Source organism: Balaenoptera physalus (assembly GCF_965194825.1).
Source record: "Balaenoptera physalus genome assembly, chromosome: 8".
Lineage (NCBI taxonomy): Eukaryota > Metazoa > Chordata > Mammalia > Artiodactyla > Balaenopteridae > Balaenoptera > Balaenoptera physalus.
The window spans coordinates 104,219,905-104,238,282 of NC_138887.1; the positions used below are offsets into that span (position 1 = coordinate 104,219,905).

General features: G+C 39.2%; 1 protein-coding gene across 2 annotated transcripts in view; it reads right to left on the bottom strand.

Moving 5' to 3' along the window:
* Window positions 1–18,378, bottom strand: part of CHCHD3 (coiled-coil-helix-coiled-coil-helix domain containing 3) — a 281,079-nt gene that overhangs the window by 259,981 nt on the left and 2,720 nt on the right. For both annotated transcript variants that reach the window (XM_082473146.1, XM_082473145.1), the window contains exon 2: window positions 9,692–9,779. In XM_082473146.1, coding sequence (XP_082329272.1) covers window positions 9,692–9,779 — 88 coding nt within the window. The remainder of the gene's footprint in view (window positions 1–9,691; window positions 9,780–18,378) is intronic.

Consider the following 18,378-nt stretch of genomic DNA (forward strand, 5'->3'; position numbering starts at 1 on the left):
AAAACTACACTAGAAGGAATCAATAGCAGAATAACTGAGGCAGAAGAACGGATAAGTGACCTGCAAGACAGAATGGTGGAATTCACTGCTGCAGAACACAATAAAGAAAAAAGAATGAAAAGAAATGAAGACAGCCTAAGAGACCTCTGGGACAACATTAAAGGCAACAACATTCGCATTATAGGGGTCCCAGAAGGAGAAGAGAGAAAGGACCAGAGAAAATATCTGAACAGATTATAGTAGAAAACTTCCCTAACATGGGAAAGGAAATAGCCACCCAAGTCCAGGAAGCACAGCGAGTCCCATACAGGATAAACCCAAGGAGAAACACGCCGAGACACATAGTAATCAAAGTGGCAAAAATTAAAGACAAAGAAAAATTATTGAAAGCAGCAAGGGAAAAATGACAATTAACATACAAGGGAACTTCCATAAGGTTAACAGCTGATTTCTCAGCAGAAACTCTACAAGCCAGAAGGGAGTGGCACGATATACGTAAAGTGATGAAAGGGAAGAACCTACAACTAAGATTACTCTACCCAGCAAGGATCTCATTCAGATTCGATGGAGAAATCAAAAGCTTTATAGACAAGCCAAAGCTAAGAGAATTCAGCACCACCAAACCAGCTCTACAACAAATGCTAAAGGAACTTCTCTAAGTGGGAAACACAAGAGAAGAAAAGGACCTACAAAAACAAACCCAAAACAATTAAGAAAACGGTAATAGGAACATACATATCAATGATTACCTTAAACGTGAATGGATTAAATGCTCCAACCAAAAGACACAGGCTTGCTGAATGGATACAAAAACAAGACCCATATATATGCTGTCTACAAGAGACCCACTTCAGACCTAGGGACACATACAGACTGAAAGTGAGGGGATGGAAAAAGATATTCCATTCAAAAAGGAAATCAAAAGAAAGCTGGAGTAGCAATACTCATATCAGATAAAATACAGTAAAATATAGAATGTTACAAGAGACAAGGAAGGACACTACAGAATGATCAAGGGATGAATCCAAGAAAAAGATGTAACAATTATAAATATATATGCACCCAACATAGGAGCACCTCAATACATAAGGCAACTGCTAACAGCTATAAAAGAGGAAATCAACAGTAACACAATAATAGTGGGGGACTTTAACACCTCACTTACACCAATGGACAGATCATCCAAAATGAAAATAAATAAGGAAACAGAAGCTTTAAGTGACACAATAGACCAGATAGATTTAATTGATATTTATAGGACATTCCATCCAAAAACAGCAGATTACACTTTCTTCTCAAGTGCGCATGGAACACTCTCCAGGACAGATCACATCTTGGGTCACAAATCAAGCCTCAGTAAAGTTAAGAAAATTGAAACCGTATCAAGCATCTTTTCTGACCACAACGCTATGAGATCAGAAATGAAGTACAGGGAAAAAAACGTAAAAAACACAAACACATGGAGGCTAGACAATACGTTACTAAATACCCAAGAGATCACTGAAGAAATCAAAGAGGAAATAAAAAAATACCGAGGGACAAATGACAATGAAAACACGACAATCCAAAACCTACGGGATGCAGCAAAAGCAGTTCTAAGAGGGAATTTTATAGCTATACAAGCCTACCTCAAGAAACAAGAAAAATCTCAAATAAACAATCTAACCTTACACTTAAAGGAACTAGAGCAAGAAGAACAAACAAAACCCAAAGTTAGCAGAAGGAAAAAAATCATAAAGACCAGAGCAGAAATAAATGAAATACAAACAAAGAAAACAATAGCAAAGATCAATAAAACTAAAAGCTGGTTCTTTGAGAAGATAAACAAAATTGATAAACCATTAGCCAGACTCATCAAGAAAAACAGGGAGAGGACTGAAATCAATAAAATTAGAAATGAAAAAGGAGAAGTTACAACAGACACCACAGAAATTCAAAGCATCTTAAGAGACTACTACAAGCAACTCTATGCCAATAAAATGGACAACCTGGAAGAAATGGACAAATTCTTACAAAGGCAGAACCTTCCAAGACTGAACCAGGAAGAAATAGAAAATATGAACAGACCAATCACAAGTAATGAAATTGAAACTGTGATTAAAAATCTTCCAACAAACAAAAGTCCAGGACCAGATGGCTTCACAGGTGAATTCTATCAAACATTTAGAGAAGAGCTAACACCCATCCTTCTCAAACTCTTCCAAAACAATTGCAGAGGAAGGAACACTCTCAAACTCATTCTATGAGGCCACCATCACCCTGATACCAAAACCAGACAAAAATACTACAAAAAAAGAAAATTACAGACCAATATCACTGATGACTATAGATGCAAAGATCCTCAACAAAATACTAGCAAACAGAGTCCAACAACACATTAGAAGGATCATACACCATGATCAAGTGGGATTTATCCCAGGGATGCAAGGATTCTTCAAAATATACAAATCCATCAATATGATACACCATATTAATAAATTGAAGAATAAAAACCATATGATCATCTCAATAGATGCAGAAAAAGCTTTTGACAAAATTCAACACCCATTTCTGATAAAAACTCTCCAGAAAGTGGGCAGAGAGGGAACCTACCTCAACATAATAAAGGCCACATACGACAAACCCACAGCAAACATCACTCTCAATGGTGAAAACCAGAAAGCATTTACTCTAAGATCAGGAACAAGACAAGGATGTCCACTCTCACCACTATTATTCATCATAGTTTTGGAAGTCCCAGCCTTGGCAATCAGAGAAGAAAAAGAAAGAAAAGGAATACAAATTGGAAAAGAAGAGGTAAAACTGTCACTGTTTGCAGATGACATGATACTATACATAGAGAATCCTAAAGATGCCTCCAGAAAACTACTAGAGCTAATCAATGAATTTGGTAAAGTTGCAGGATACAAAATTAATGCACAGAAATCTCTTGCATTCCTAAACACTAATGATGAAATATCTGAAAGAGAAATTAAGGAAACACTCCCATTTACTACTGCAACAAAAAGAATAAAATACCTAGGAATAAACCTACCTAGGGAGACAAAAGGCCTGTATGCAGAAAACTATAAGACACTGATGAAAGAAATTAAAGATGATACCAACAGATGGAGAGATATACCATGTTCTTGGATTGGAAGAATCAACATTGTGAAAATGACTATACTACCCAAAGCAATCTACAGATTCAATGCAATCCCTATCAAATTACCAATGGCATTTTTTACAGAACTAGAACAAAAAATCTTAAAATTTGTATGGAGACACAAAAGACCACGAATAGCCAAAGCAGTCTTGAGGGAAAAAAACGGAGCTGGACGACTCAGACTCCCTGACTTCAGACTATACTACAAAGCTACAGTAATCAAGACAATATGGTACTGGCACAAAAACAGAAATATAGATCAATGGAACAGGATAGAAAGCCCAGAGATAAACCCACGCACCTATGGTCAACTAATCTATAACAAAGGAGGTAAGGATATACAATGGAGAAAAGACAATCTCTTCAATAAGTGGTGCTGGAAAAACTGGACAGCTACATGTAAAAGAATGAAATTAGAACACTCCTTAACACCATACACAAAAATTAACTCAAAATGGATTAGAGACCTAAATGTAAGACCGGACACTATAAAATTCTTAGAGGAAAACATAGGAAGAACACTCTTTGACATAAATCACAGCAAGATCTTTTTTGATCCACCTCTTAGAGTAATGGAAATAAAAACAAAAATAAACAAATGGGACCTAATGAAACTTCAAAGCTTTTGCACAGCAAAGGAAACCATAAACAAGAGGAAAAGACAACCCTCAGAATGGGAGAAAATATTTGTCAACGAATCAACAAAGGATTAATCTCCAAAATATATAAACAGCTCATGCAGCTCAATATTAAAAAAACAAACAATCCAATCCAAAAATGGGCAGAAGACCTAAATAGACATTTCTCCAAAGAAGACATATAGATGGCCGAGAAGCACATGAAAAGCTGCTCAGCATCACTAATTATTAGAGAAATGCAAATCAAAACTACAATGAGGTATCACCTCACACCAGTCAGAATGGGCATCATCAGAAGATCTACAAACAACAAATGCTGGAGAGGGTGTGGAGAGAAGGGAACCCACTTGCACTGTTGGTGGGAATGTAAATTGTTACAGCCACTATGGAGAACAGGATGGAGGTTCCTTAAAAAACTAAAAATAGAATTACCACATGATCCAGCAATCCCAGTACTGGGCATATACCCACAGAAAACCATAGTTCAAAAAGACACATGCACCCCAATGTTCATTGCAGCACTATTTACAATAGCTAGGTCATGGAAGCAACCTAAATGCCCATCGACAGACAAATGGATAAAGAAGATGTGGTACATATATACAATGGAATATAACTCAGCCATAAAAAGGAACGAAACTTGGTCATTTGTTGAGACGTGGATGGATCTAGAGAGTGTCATACAGAGTGAAGTCAGTCAGAAAGAGAATAACAAATATTGTATATTAACGTATGTATGTGGAATCTAGAAAAATGGTATAGATGAACCAGTTTGCAGGGCAGAAATTGAAACACAGATGTAGAGAATAAATGTATGGACACCAAGGGGGGAAAGCCGTGGGGGGATGGGGGTGGTGGTGTGATGAATTGGGCGATTGGGATTGACATGTATACACTGATGTGTATGAAACTGATGACTAATAAGAACCTGCTGTATAAAAAAATATAAAATAAAATTTAAAAATTAGAAAAAACAAAAGCAAACCAACGTAGTTGAGATAGCACATAACACAGCAAAGAATCTGAGGCAGCAAGGACACAGTTAAGTTCTTTAGAGCACATTCATTTATTAAAGTGGCATTACAATATGCTGTGTGTCACACAGTATATTATTTTGCCTAAACAGCTTTACATGCAAATACTTACTGCAATGAGTCACTGATCTGGTTCTTGGTTGGGCAAAAAATAGTTTCAGTAAAGTCTTTAAAGGAAATCACTTTCTTACAGCATAAATTATGTTCTCAAAACTGTATGTATGACAAAACTTAGTTCTTATACACAGAAATCCTTGCGCTCTCAGTCACACATATGGATAGCCTAGGGGGCTGGTATGAATTAGAGTTCTGCAAGGAAGAAAGCATTTTAACAAATATTAAAAATTCAACTCACATTTAATATATAATTTACCTGACATTGAAAAATGTAGAAAAGGCTGGTGACATTTTTATCAATATTATTTTTGTAGACTTGAAAAATTATTTCATAACACATCTAAATTATAAATCTTAAGAAATCTATTATTGGGTACTAACTAAAACCCCAAACGCAGAAGAGAACATTAACCTTGAGGTTGTGTACTTTTATAAACATATTCTTTAAATTTTAAGAAGAATAAATCTTTGTTAATTTGCACAATCATTGTCTAACTGCATTCTGAACCTAAAGGCAAGATCACTTCAAATTAGTATGTCAAATATTAGTTATTTTCTTAGGTTGGACTGGAATGGGTAACGGAAATATTCTCAAAGAGCCTGAGCTATTAGCCTTGTTGAGCTTTTTTCACATCAAAGTGCAGACAGAAAAAGCAACTATTTGTATGGCATATGAGGGTACAGAGGTGCTCACCAGCTACCCTGAATCTAACAAATCAATTCCTCCAGTACACTCATAACACACAGGTTAGGAAGCTGTGCTAAAGACTGAGGTGAAGACAGTAGACCTCAGGGAAATATTTCCTGGCATCCATTTACCCACAATCCTGGGGGAGCTGGGATGTGGAAAAGGCAGGAAACTAGATTCACAAACACACAGAGCTGTCTAGCTCCACAACCTCAGTCACCACATCGTTAAAATCACCTGATGAAGCTCACAAGGGCACGCATTGATAAAATCTAGACTAAAGCTGTGCAAGATAACTTTCTGCAATGATGAAAATGTCCTATACTGCCCTGTCCAATATGGCGGCCACTAGCTGCAGGTGGTCACTGAGCACTGAAGGGTGACTAGTGTGACACAAGAGACGAAATTTTTATTTTATTTCATTTTAATTAATTTTAATTTAAATATTAATAGCCACATGTGATTAATGGCTACCATTTAGAGAGTGTAGTTCTAGCCTGACCAACAAAACACAAGGTGGCATTCAAAGAGTTTTCAGTGCCCAGGCTGGTCATGGACCAAAGAGTTCATCAGTCATGTCAAACCGAGAAACGGGAAGGGATGGATCTCTCAGCATAGGCAGAACTTATCTCAACGTCAGTGTCACACTCTGCAGGCCACACCATAAGCATTTACAGAAAGCCTCCCCACCCACACCCACTCTTTCAAAGTATCCTTTTAAGAAACCAACCCAAGAAGGAAAACACTTCCTCTCCTTCAACTCACTGTTGTATAAGAGCAAATATGGGAGAAAGCTAGAAGAACCAACAATCACTTACAGAAAGGTGCTTTCCTAAACTCAAGCAGAACATCACTAAAAAGCAGCTCTTTCCCTCCAACTAGTTTCTGTCACATCCTTTCTACAAATGAAGCAAGATGTCATTCAAATGATAATAAAACAGAGTGGTTTACTGCATTTGCTCTGGAGTCAAACAGACTTGAATTCAAGTATCACCTCCATTGCTCACCAGCTGTGTGACTTTGGGCAAGATAATTAATCACTTCAAGTCTCAATTTCCTTCCATGTAAAATGGCTTAATACAGTACCTTCTTCACAGGATTATACAGATTACACAAACTAGACATAAAGGATTTAACAGAGTAGCTGGCACATAATAAACATTACTTAAATGTTATTTATTACTATTCCATCATTAGTTCACCATCACCATCCTATCTCCTTAACAAAGTAGGTAGAAAAGAAATCTACCTAGGGACTTCCCTGGTGGTCCAGTGGTAAGGAAGCCGCCTTCCAATGCAGGGGACACGGGTTCAATCCCTGGTCGAACCCATTAAGATCCCACATGTCGTGGGGGAAGTAAGTCCACATGCCACAACTACTGAGCCTGCACGCCTCAACTAGAGAGCCTGCATGCCATAAACTACAGAGCCCACGCACTCTGGAGCCAGTGTGCCACAACTTGAGAGGAGCCCGCGCACCACAATGAAAGATCCCGCATGCCTCAATGAAGAGCCTGCATGCTGCAACTAAGACCCAATGCAGCAAGAATAAAATAAATAATTTTTTTTAAAAAAGGAAAAAAAGAAATCTACCTAGAACAAAGCATATTTTAGATCAAATTCCAATTTTTAAAATATCTATATGTCAAAAGATGACGTTGGAAAAGCAGAAAGGGACAAGTCATGGTGTACCTCAGAAGCCAAGAAAAGCAATTCAAATTATATTCTAAGTACCATTGAGATCTACCACTAGGATATGATATGAGCTGATGTATTTTTTTAAAGATTGCTGAGGCCTCTGTGTGCTTGGCAGAGCATAGCAGGAGGATAAGAATGGAAGTAAGGAGCCAGTTAAGAGGCTTCAGCAAAAGACAAGGTAAGAGATGGTGGTTACCTCGATTGGAGCTGCAGCAGTAAAGATGGACAAGCAAAGAACATATCCAAACATATTTTGGAGATGGAGCTGACAAGACTAAGCTAATGGTCTAATGTAAGAATTAAGAAAGGGACTTCCCTGGTGGTGCAGTGGTTAAGAATCCACCTGCCAATGCAGGGGACACGGGTTCGAGCCCTGGTCCCGGAAGATCCCACGTGCCCCAAGCAACTAAGCCCACGCGCCACAACTACTGAGCCTGTGCTCTAGAGCCCGTGAGCCACAACTACTGAGCCGACATGCCACAACTACTGAAGCGCACGCCTAGAGCCCCTGCCCCATGACAAGAGAAGCCACCACAATGAGAAGCCCATGCACCACAATGAAGAGTAGCCCCCGCTCACCGCAACTAGAGAAAGCCCACATGCAGCAACGAAGACCCAACGCAGCCAAAAATAAAAAATAAATAAAATTTTAAAAAGATTTGTAATCCCGATTATAAAAAAATAAAATAAATTAAAATAATTTTTAAAAAAGAATTAAGAAAAAAAGAGGAAACAAGGATGAATCCCAGTGCCATTTACTGGGAAAGATAAAGAGGAGAAGCAACTCTGAAGAAGAATAAAAAGGTTTGTTTTGGATCTGCTAAGTTGAAGAATTTTAAGTGGAGATGTGCAGTAGACAATTGTTGGAGTCAAGTTTCAAGGAGAGGTCAGGGCTAGAGATACAATTTTGGGAGTCACGGGCATCTACACAATGATTCAAAAGGCATACAATTTGATGACATTAGTGGAAATCAGCAAAGAAGACTAGACCGAGGGTGCAAGTAAGGTAGAAGGAAAACCAAGAGTGTGGCCCAGAAGCCATAAAAAGGGTTTCCAGCAGACGGGGTGGTCACTTTCTATCTAACCTTAATGAACGATGAACACTTCTTAATGCTAAACAAAAAGTTTGCAAAGGACAAGAACTATTTCTTATTCATCTTGGCACCTTCTGCTCTAAACACATCAGAAGTTCAACTCACAGTTATTGACTTAATGATTAGTAAGAGGGTCACAAATGCCCCCAAGTGAATGGCATTTGGGCAGCATCTCATCTTCCTCAAGGTATTTCAGTCTGTAGCCAGATTTACCACACAATACCCCTTTCTAATAAATAATGAAAATTCTCGTTCAGTTAATTCTCCAAGATTAATCATCTCAACTATTTTCTCATTGCCATTTCACCAAAAAACAGCATGTCCATCCATCAAATTTAGCAGCAATAAGAACAGTGCCAGACACATAGCAGGTGCTCAATAAATATGAGTTGGATGAATAAATGGACAGGGTAAGAGAGAAAAGGAAAGAGAAACAGTCTCTTATCCTACAGGATAAGAGAGATAAAATGAGACGATAATTCTCTATGGATTTCATTTAACATCATATTTTCCTCAATAATTAAGACTATGAAGGAATAAACTTAATAAACTTAAAGAAATCTATTAGATAGTAAAATCATTAGAGATGTTCGTCTGGAAACAATAAATCAATATTTTCTAAGTTCAATTTTTTTTAATAAATATTTACTCCCAAACCTCTCGTATCCCTATAAGTAATTCATTTTACACAAAAAGATATGAAATAACCTTCCAAAGCCTAACAGAGGATTCAGGAGCTGGAAGAGAAAAAACATTCCCAAAGACTGTTTGAAAGTAGATTCATTCTACTTTTAGTTCAAAGAATTTTAAAAGAAACCCTGGTACTAACCAATACAGTCGGCCTTCCGTACCTGCAGGTTCCGCATCCACAGATTCCACCAACCACAGGTTGAAAATATTCAGGAAAATTAAAAAATTCCAGAAAATCCCAGAAAGCAAAACTTGAATTTGCCATGCAGGCAATTATTTACTTGGCATTTACAGTGTATTAGGTATCATAAATAATCTAGAGATGATTTAAAGTATATGGGAGGATGTGCATAGGTTATAAGCAAGTACTACGCATTTTATAGAAAGGACTTGCACATCCATGGATTTGGGTATCCAAGGGGGTCCTGGAACCAATACCCATGGATACCAAAGGAAGACTATACCCCCACAAAAAGTCGAACATCCAAAAAACAAAAGACAGAAGTGCAGAAGAACTTGACTATTGAGTGAACTTTACCACTTATAATTTTTCTGCTAAGAACTCAGAAATTAAAATTCTGAAATACCTGAGGCACCATAAGCACCGGAATACCGCTGAGACTTTGGACCAGATGGAGAGGTTTCCTTCATACGATCGATCACATTTTCCGAAAGCTGAAAAAGCAACGTCAAAATAAAATCAATTATAAAAGAACAAGAAAGAAAACAGTACAATAGCATCCAAGTAATTCAGCCATCCATATCAATATGTATAACAAATGCCCTGAAGAAATTAGACTAAATCTAATAGCTATAACACTAAAAGCAAATAAGAACGGTTTTAAGATTTCAAGATGCACCCCACAGCACTACTTCATTTCTTCTAATGCACTGCTAATTGCTCATTATAAATAACTCTTTTCCTCATTTTATACTGTGCACTAAATTCTAATCTCTGAGAAAATGTAAGCCATCAGAACTCCTTCGACTTTCCTCCCCACTCCTACAAATTAAGCTTGCAGCAGGCCTTAACTCCTTCTTTCCCTCCAGCCCCAAATGAAATGGTGTCCCTCCCTCCCTCCCGTTCAAGGCTAACCACAAACAATCCCTCTTTCAACAGATTTCATTATGCACCAACTTTGTGCCAGCCAACTATGGGTGGCTGAAGTCATCAAGGTGCTTAAAGTCAAGAAGAGACAGACAATCATCATGCATTTAAATATAATGGGAAGGATGTTACTTAAGTCAGTTGGCCTGTAATGGAAGGACAGACAGCACAATGGGCAGATGGGCAGGGCATCTAGACAGGCTGTGGGAGTGGGGTTGAGCAGGGGGCTGAGAAGGATGAAGAGTACTTAGAAAGAGAAGGAGTAGGGTAAGAGTACTCTAAGAAGAGGGTACTGCATGAAGCTACAGTTAAGCAGCAGGGCTTATCGGCACAGCAAGGGGAAATACCAAGCAGGCAGTTGGCAACATGGCGGAGGCTCCGAGGAACACTCAGGCTAGGAGACTTGAGAGTCATCGTCCCACAACCCCCCCCCTCAACTTATCATATCATCCTTTTTTATTTTCTTTACAGCACTTACCATTATCTGATTCTTTCTTGTTTATTGCCTGCCTTTCTCACTAGAAAGAAAGCTCCAGGAAAGCATGGATTTGGCTGTCCTGTCTAGTATTATATCCCCAGAGCCTCAATAAGCCTGGGGTAAATGAGTGAATGGTTAAATAAATGAAACTATATGAATGAATAAAAGAATGGCTGAAGCAGGAAGCTGAGGAGGGGGCTCAGTGAAAGGGAAGGTGGAGAGGGAAATAAGATTCTAGATTTTGAAGACTCTTAGTAAATCCTTCAAGTTAGGGAGTTGAACTAGATCCTGAGGACGGCTGGGCACTACTGAAGGATTTTAAGCAGGGTAATGACACGATCAGACTTGCATTTTAGAAAGATCACTCTAGCTACAGTGTGGAGAACAGACTGGAGGGGGACAAGAAAAGAAGCAAGAGGACCCCTGAAGGACGCTGAAGGACCAATTAAGAAGCTATTAAGCATATGTCCACACAAAGACTTGCCTGGGAATGTGCAGAGCAGCATTACTCAAAATAGCAAACAAATACCCATCTTCCAGTGAATGGATAAACAAAACATATACCCATACAATGGACTACAATTCATCAATAAAAAGAACTGAAGTTCTGATAGATGCTTCTATATGGATAGACCCAAAAAACAACTAAGTAAAGGAAGCCAGACACAGAAGGCCACATATTGTATAATTCTCTTTACATGAAATGCCCAGAAAAGGTAACTCTATACAGACAGAAAATAGATAAGTGGTTGCCTAAGGCTAGGATAAGAATGGAGATTAACTAGAAATGGACATGAAGATTTTATTGGGATGATGAAAATGTTCTAGAACTGGACTGTGGTGATGGTTGCACAATTTTGCAAATTTATTAGAAAGTGCTGTACACAGAAAGCAGGTGAATTTCATATGTAAATTACACCACAATAAAGTTGTTTTTAAAAAATAAAAAATATGTTCCTGGGCTTCCCTGGTGGCACAGTGATTGAGAATCTGCCTGCCAATGCAGGGGACACGGGTTCGAGCCCTGGTCTGGGAAGATCCCACATGCCGCGGAGCAACTAGGCCCGTGAGCCACAACTACTGAGCCTGCGCGTCTGGAGCCTGTGCTCCGCAACAAGAGAGGCCGCGACAGTGAGAGGCCCGCGTACCACGATGAGGAGTGTCCCCCGCTTGCCGCAACTAGAGAAAGCCCTCGCACAGAAACGAAGACCCAACACAGCCAAAAATAAATGACTAAATAAATAAATTAAAAAAAAAAAAAAGTTCCAGGGAGAACACATTCAAAAGATATTTAGGATTCAAAATGGCTAACCTTCACTGAGTGCTTATTATGTGCCAGGCACTTACACTAAACTAAGCACTTGACCCATTTAATCCTTCACAATCCTGACATACTTTTATTACCTCCATTGTATAGGTGAGGAAACTGAAGCAAAGCCAGATTAAATAATTTGCACTGGATCTTACAAGTTGTCAGCAATGCAGCCAGGATTCAAACCCAGGAAGCCTGAGTGTCAAGGTCATAGTCAGCTGTCCCCTTCACTGCCAGATTCATTGTCTGACTAGATGAGGGCGAAGCAGAAATCATCAAGAAGGTTTCCAGGTCAAGTAATGGGGTGATCCGCCTCCCACATCCTCAAGAACCTTCTTCCAGTTTCCACTTCCTTAACACACCACTATCTGGCTTGTAACCCAATACAGCAGAGAAAGTGTTCCAGTAAAAGTCACCACTGATCAAATAAATAACCTTCTATATTTATGTTTATATAAATAAATATCTTTTATATTTATACTTATAAAGCACCTAATTTATATTACTTCCCTTGGGTCACTCCCCTCTTCCGAAAACCTCTCCCGTGCTTTTCCAACATCCCTTCCTGCTTGTCCTAGGACTCTGGCTGCGTCTTATCTCTTCTGCAGGCTTCCCCTCCCCTTAAATGCTAGAGGTCCCCACATTCTGTTCCTTGCCTTGATTTTCTTCTCACTCTACATGCTCTTGTTGGTACTCTCATTCACTCCCTTGATTTTTTAACTGCTGTTGATTAATGAATGAATTCTAAACCATTACCTCCAGCCCAAGAGCTGTATCCACAAAGCCAGTCCTAAACACTTAATTGCCTAATGGACACCTCCCCTGGGACAGACCACAAGCGCCTCAAACCCAACACGTGACAAGCTGGATTCACGTTTGCCAAAAATCCCTTCTTCCTCTTGCTTTCCTTATCTCTTTAATGACACCACCTCCATCCAGCTTCTAAATTAAAACATAGGACTTCTTGACTCTTCTCTCTCTCTTACTGTCTTAGCCATGACTTCCTCAACTCCTCAACATTTAACGAATTAATCATCTCTTCTCTCATCCCATTTCCCCTGCCCTAATTCATGGCACCATCAATATTCCTCCTAAAATGCAAGTCTGATTATGGTAATTCCCATTTCAAATCCTTCAATAGCTACCACTGTTGACAAGAAAGTCCAGATTCTTTTGTGTGGCGTTCAAGACTTCCTCTTCATTTGGTCATGGCCTAACTCTCCAACCTCAGCTTCCATAGCTTTTCCCCCAAGACTGCACACCCTGTTCTCCACCCACACTGGCTACTTGCTGCCATCTCTTTGCCTTTATACATGGCTACACTGCCTTCTCCCTGGGCCCCTTGGGAGAGAACTGCCTTTCAAAATTCAGTTCAAACATCCTAAAGCCATTTCATTCCAATTCTGCTTACCCAACGCGACCCTTCTTGTGCCCCACGGGTACCTTGCGCAAATTTCCAGTGCAGTGCTCCAGTGACAGAACCAGCATCTGCCTTTCTGCAAAACTGTGAGCTCCTGTATGTTAGTGAGTCATTCAACAAGGTTTACTAGGCCAAGCACTGAGGCCCTTGCGAGACATCAGTGAACAACAAAGTTTGTACCTGAACTGTTACTTACATCTCAGGACCCAAACCAGAATGGAGGTGAGACAGTAAAGGGAAAGTCCACAGCTCAAAAATTGTGACCTTTGAAGGAAAAAACCATGACTCCTTTCTTGGAAGAGAAGTGGAAATTAGGAAGGAGAGTGCCAAGGGACTTTGCTTTTCTAACAACTGACAGCCACTGAGACTGCTGCTGCAACTCATCTACAAAGCTGAGCTACATCTTAGGAAAAACCCCTAAGACTGACTCCAATCCTCTCAATTCACAAGTGAGAAAAAAGAGGTCCTGAGTAACATCCAGCTGCTGGTAGCATCAGACAGCAACCAGTAACCCCCATTCTCTAGTCCAGTGCCTTCTCCACTATTAAATAACACACTCCTTAATCACACACAATAAAGTAAAAATGTATCACTTCCTCTTAAGGAAATAAAATGAGCCTTATTAAGTTTTAGAATCTTAAAACTATTTTAACTGATATATAATTTATATAAAGTTTACTCAATATGTAAGGTAATATACTGCATAATATATATTTAATGTACCATAGTATGCTGTAATGTAAATATGTATATTTTATATTACATATGATATATACTATGTATTATATCATATAATACATATGTTACATATGTAATATAATTTACGTGTTTAAAGCTAATATATATAAAGCTAATTTGACATATATAATTTCATATGTTACAAGAAGCTGGCCCAGAATAGAGCAAGCAGCCCTGGTCACCTACTAGCTATATAACCCTCAGTGGGCCTCACTTTCCTCATCTGAAAACTGTGAAAATAACACCTACCACTGGAGTTACAGCGGAAGGATTCCAAGATGCGCTGCAGACTATAACATGCTACACAAATACCTGGTAGAGTTATTACTAATACAACTCCAGCCATTAGGACTTCAAGAGGTCATTCATCTCGGTTCACATTCATCAGCTCCGCCCAAGTTTGTAATGAGCTCCTTCTCTATGTGGTGTATGAAGACAAGGCCTACAGCTATTGCCAGAAGCAGCTGCATTAAGTCCTGGTCGGAGTATATACGGTGCCCGTTTATCCCTCTCTATGCTCTTTGCATAGTAAAAGTACAAGTCTCTTTCAATATAAACATTAATTATTTCTTATTTCATTGTTAACTTTTTATTTGTCTGGCTTATCTGATGCTTCAAAACTTGCTACTTAATGTCAGATTCAATCAGTTCAAAACATTTCCCAATGAGGTCTTTGGTTATACCTCAGTAAATTGATAAGCATGTCATCCAAGGGAACACAACTCATTAAGTTGATAAACACGCTGCAGAGTTGCCTTGAGAGTCAACCTCTCTTTTCTGTCCTTAGAATCGTCCACACGTGTATTCTCAGGCCCTCCCGAAGGCGCACCCATGGAAGCCTGCAGCTGCATCTCTGCTTACTCGAGCATGATCTACCCTCTCCCCAGTCCAGTCACAACTATGCTGACAAGAGGCAACAGCTGGGCTATACTTTGTATCTCAAGCTGATACTCACTGAGCTGACCTCCCAGCTGCAGTAATAAGTTCAGGCCTGCACTCTCACCTGATCTCCCCTGTGAACTGGGGGACTCGCTTGTGAAGCAGCTGACAAGATTTAGAGATGCTGGCCTGCGTTATACGCACAATATGTAGCTGGAGAACAACTCTTCTTTGTGATGCAACCTGACCCCGAAAAGGGTCAAAGGTAAAAACATAAGCTTCTGCAAGAGCCGGACAAGCAGCCTCTGTATAAGCAGCAACTTCTTTAGGAAACATCTTTCCTTAAACAGGGTACCTCTTTCAGAAAATCTTTTTTCCTATTTAAAGATCTATACCTACTATACCTGGTTTCCAGACATCTCTGGAATCTCCACCAAGGCAAATACCAAGTGCAATTTACAGAAATTATTTGTAGCAAAGAAACACACACATCAATGCTAGAATTATGCCCTGGGGTCCATGGATTCAGGAGTCTATGGATTAATTCCTCAATTGTATGCAAAATTTTCTGCTTATTGCATTATTCTGGGTAGAGTCCGTAGCCTACAGATTTACAATAGTCTGTGAACTAAAAGTTAAGAACCACTGTTCTAATATAAGGGAGAACCAAAAGAAGAGGGCCTGCCAGCAGAGCTGAATTCAGTTCGCTGACTTTGATTATCCACCCTATTCTCTACTGCTCCTGAAGACAAATTTAAGTAAATGGGACTTGCCAATTCTCAGTCTGTACTACACCCCACACCAACACGTGCCCCAGAGAAGAGGAAAAGGTTGTGTCATCTTCTATAGTCTTCCCAACCACCTTAGTTGATCTTATCTAAAATCAGCACAAGTACACCACTCAACAACCCAGAATCTAGTATTTTCTCAGAAACAAGAGACTGCGTGAGATGGACAATGATAAAGTATTTCTACTTCCAAGGAACAGAGTAAAAGGAGGAAGAGAACTCCTTTTTAAGTTGCCCCTCTCCAAGAGGTCGAGATAGGAACCACATGAGACAGAAACAAATCAGACCCTCACCTCCATAATAGGTTTTCTTCAACTTCTTCCAGGTGTTTCTTATCAAACTGATTAAAGGACTCAGACCCACTTTTCTCACTTGGTCCTCTTTCCATGTAACATAGGTCATTTTCTTTTCACCTACCATTTCAACACAAAGGCTTCAAAAACTGCCACTATTATTTGGAAGACATTACTCCCAAATACTTACTTAAGGGGGACTATTCTATACTATCATATACACATGTATAATTTTTAGCTTATGTCTGTAGTTTACCACTTGTGTTCTTTGCATTTGTTATTAGTGGAAAACATGAACTTCTACCATCTGTATGAAAATCCTAGAAAGCTTATCATGGTAAATATATACGCAAGAGATTCATGGAACCTAAAGTGGAAAGGGACCAGTCAACTACTCCAACACTGTTCCTCAGGACTCCCAACGACTGAGGATTTGTAGCCTCTGTTAACGGACCCTCTCCAGGATCCTCAGCCAAATCCCACATGAAATAACCTCTTCATTTAGGGGCTCTCAATTGCTAATACTTCCCAAAGCACAGGTTGTGTTCCACATAAGTATCCTTGCTACCATAACTGGCTCCTGTGAACTTCAGCTTGCAACTTCAAAGCCAGTTGCAGAGATTAGTTTATGCCTGGAAAGCATGATAAATATTACTTTGAAAATGATACTTATCTAAGTTGACATTTGCTCTGGAAGAGTTCACTCACAGCTTTGATGTTTCAGATAAACTTGTAAAAGACTGAGTGGAAGGCACTCTTCCCAAGCAGGCACAGCAGGTGCTCAGAAAAATCCTATTAAGCACATGTAATATGAGTAACCAAAATGCTTGGTCTTTCCATCACAAGAAATTTATTTTAGACTTGGGAGAGGAGGGCAAGGCAAGAGGGTGGCCTTTCATCCAACCCATGAGTTCAAAGTTGGAATCAGGTGTAAGAATACAGGTTATTTTATGGAAGGGGGGAGGGGGGGCTGTTGACTGCTGAAGATAAGGGAAAAGAGAGAACCAGGACCCAATAAATACCATGAAAATAACACCTGGTGAGAAGAAGCTTTAAACTAAACATTGTAAGTCCTTTAATTGCTAACTGCTGAGGATCTCGGCAAGAAAAATCTGGAAAAATGTGATCTATTAATAAATGCGGCCTAGTTACTGAAAACCTTATGTTGTTTACTCAGTATTACCCCTTGTATATTAAGATAAATGAAGATGAAATTACTACCCTTATCAGTGGAACACAAAATTGGTTTTCCAGCAGCGAATGAGTCTGCTGCATTGTTGGCACACTTTTTTTTTTTTTAATTAAAGCTTTATTGTTATGAAAAAAGGTAACCACAGGTGATATGGTCACAGTGGTCCAAAAGGAAATGCTCTACACAAAGAAGCAGGAGGCCTGGAAAAGTGGTGTACACAGAAGTAAGGGAAAAGTATAAAAGAAATAGGAGTTATTCTCTTAATGAGAAACTAACAAAAGGGGGTCCAAAGAGGGCAAATTTGGTAAAGCCAAAAACCAGCAGAGAGAAACACATGTAGTGTGTTTAGGTGTTACTGTTAAGGTGAACACATTTTCTTTTAATTTTTATTGTAGTTGATTTACAATGTTGTGTTAATTTCTGCTGTACAGCAAAGTGAATCAGTTATACATAAACATATATCCACTCTTTTTTTTTTTAGATTCTTTTCCCATATAGGCCATTACAGAGTATGAGTAGAGTTCCCTGTGCTATAAGCAGGTTCTTGTTATCTATTTTATATACAGTAGTGTGTATATGTGGCACACTCTTATTCTTACGAGTGATGGCATAAATGTTAGACAACTGGGCATATCTGGACTGTCTTCCTCAGCCAAGCTGAACTAACCTATCTGCAATTCAACACTGAAGTGTGGGCTTCATCAGCACCATGTTTCAATCAACTGAGCTAAAAACACTGGCTCAACTCATGACACTGAGACTTCCCCTCAGGAGAAACAAGAGGACTGTTTCAAGCTAAGAAAAATATAAAGATCAGCTTAAAAACATCTAGAAAACACATAGACAAAAAATCACACAGGCAATCAGTTGCAGAACCCAGGAGTCCCATTCCCCAGTCTACATCCCTTTAGGTACACAATATGTGTACCTCTTATTTTTACCCATTATTTTCAGTTCATGTAAGGTTAAGTATTCATCCCCGTGATCAGCTCCAGGAACTGCTACTACTCATATGAATAGTAAACACCATCAAAGTACCAGGCACTGTGCTGCACGCTTACATCAC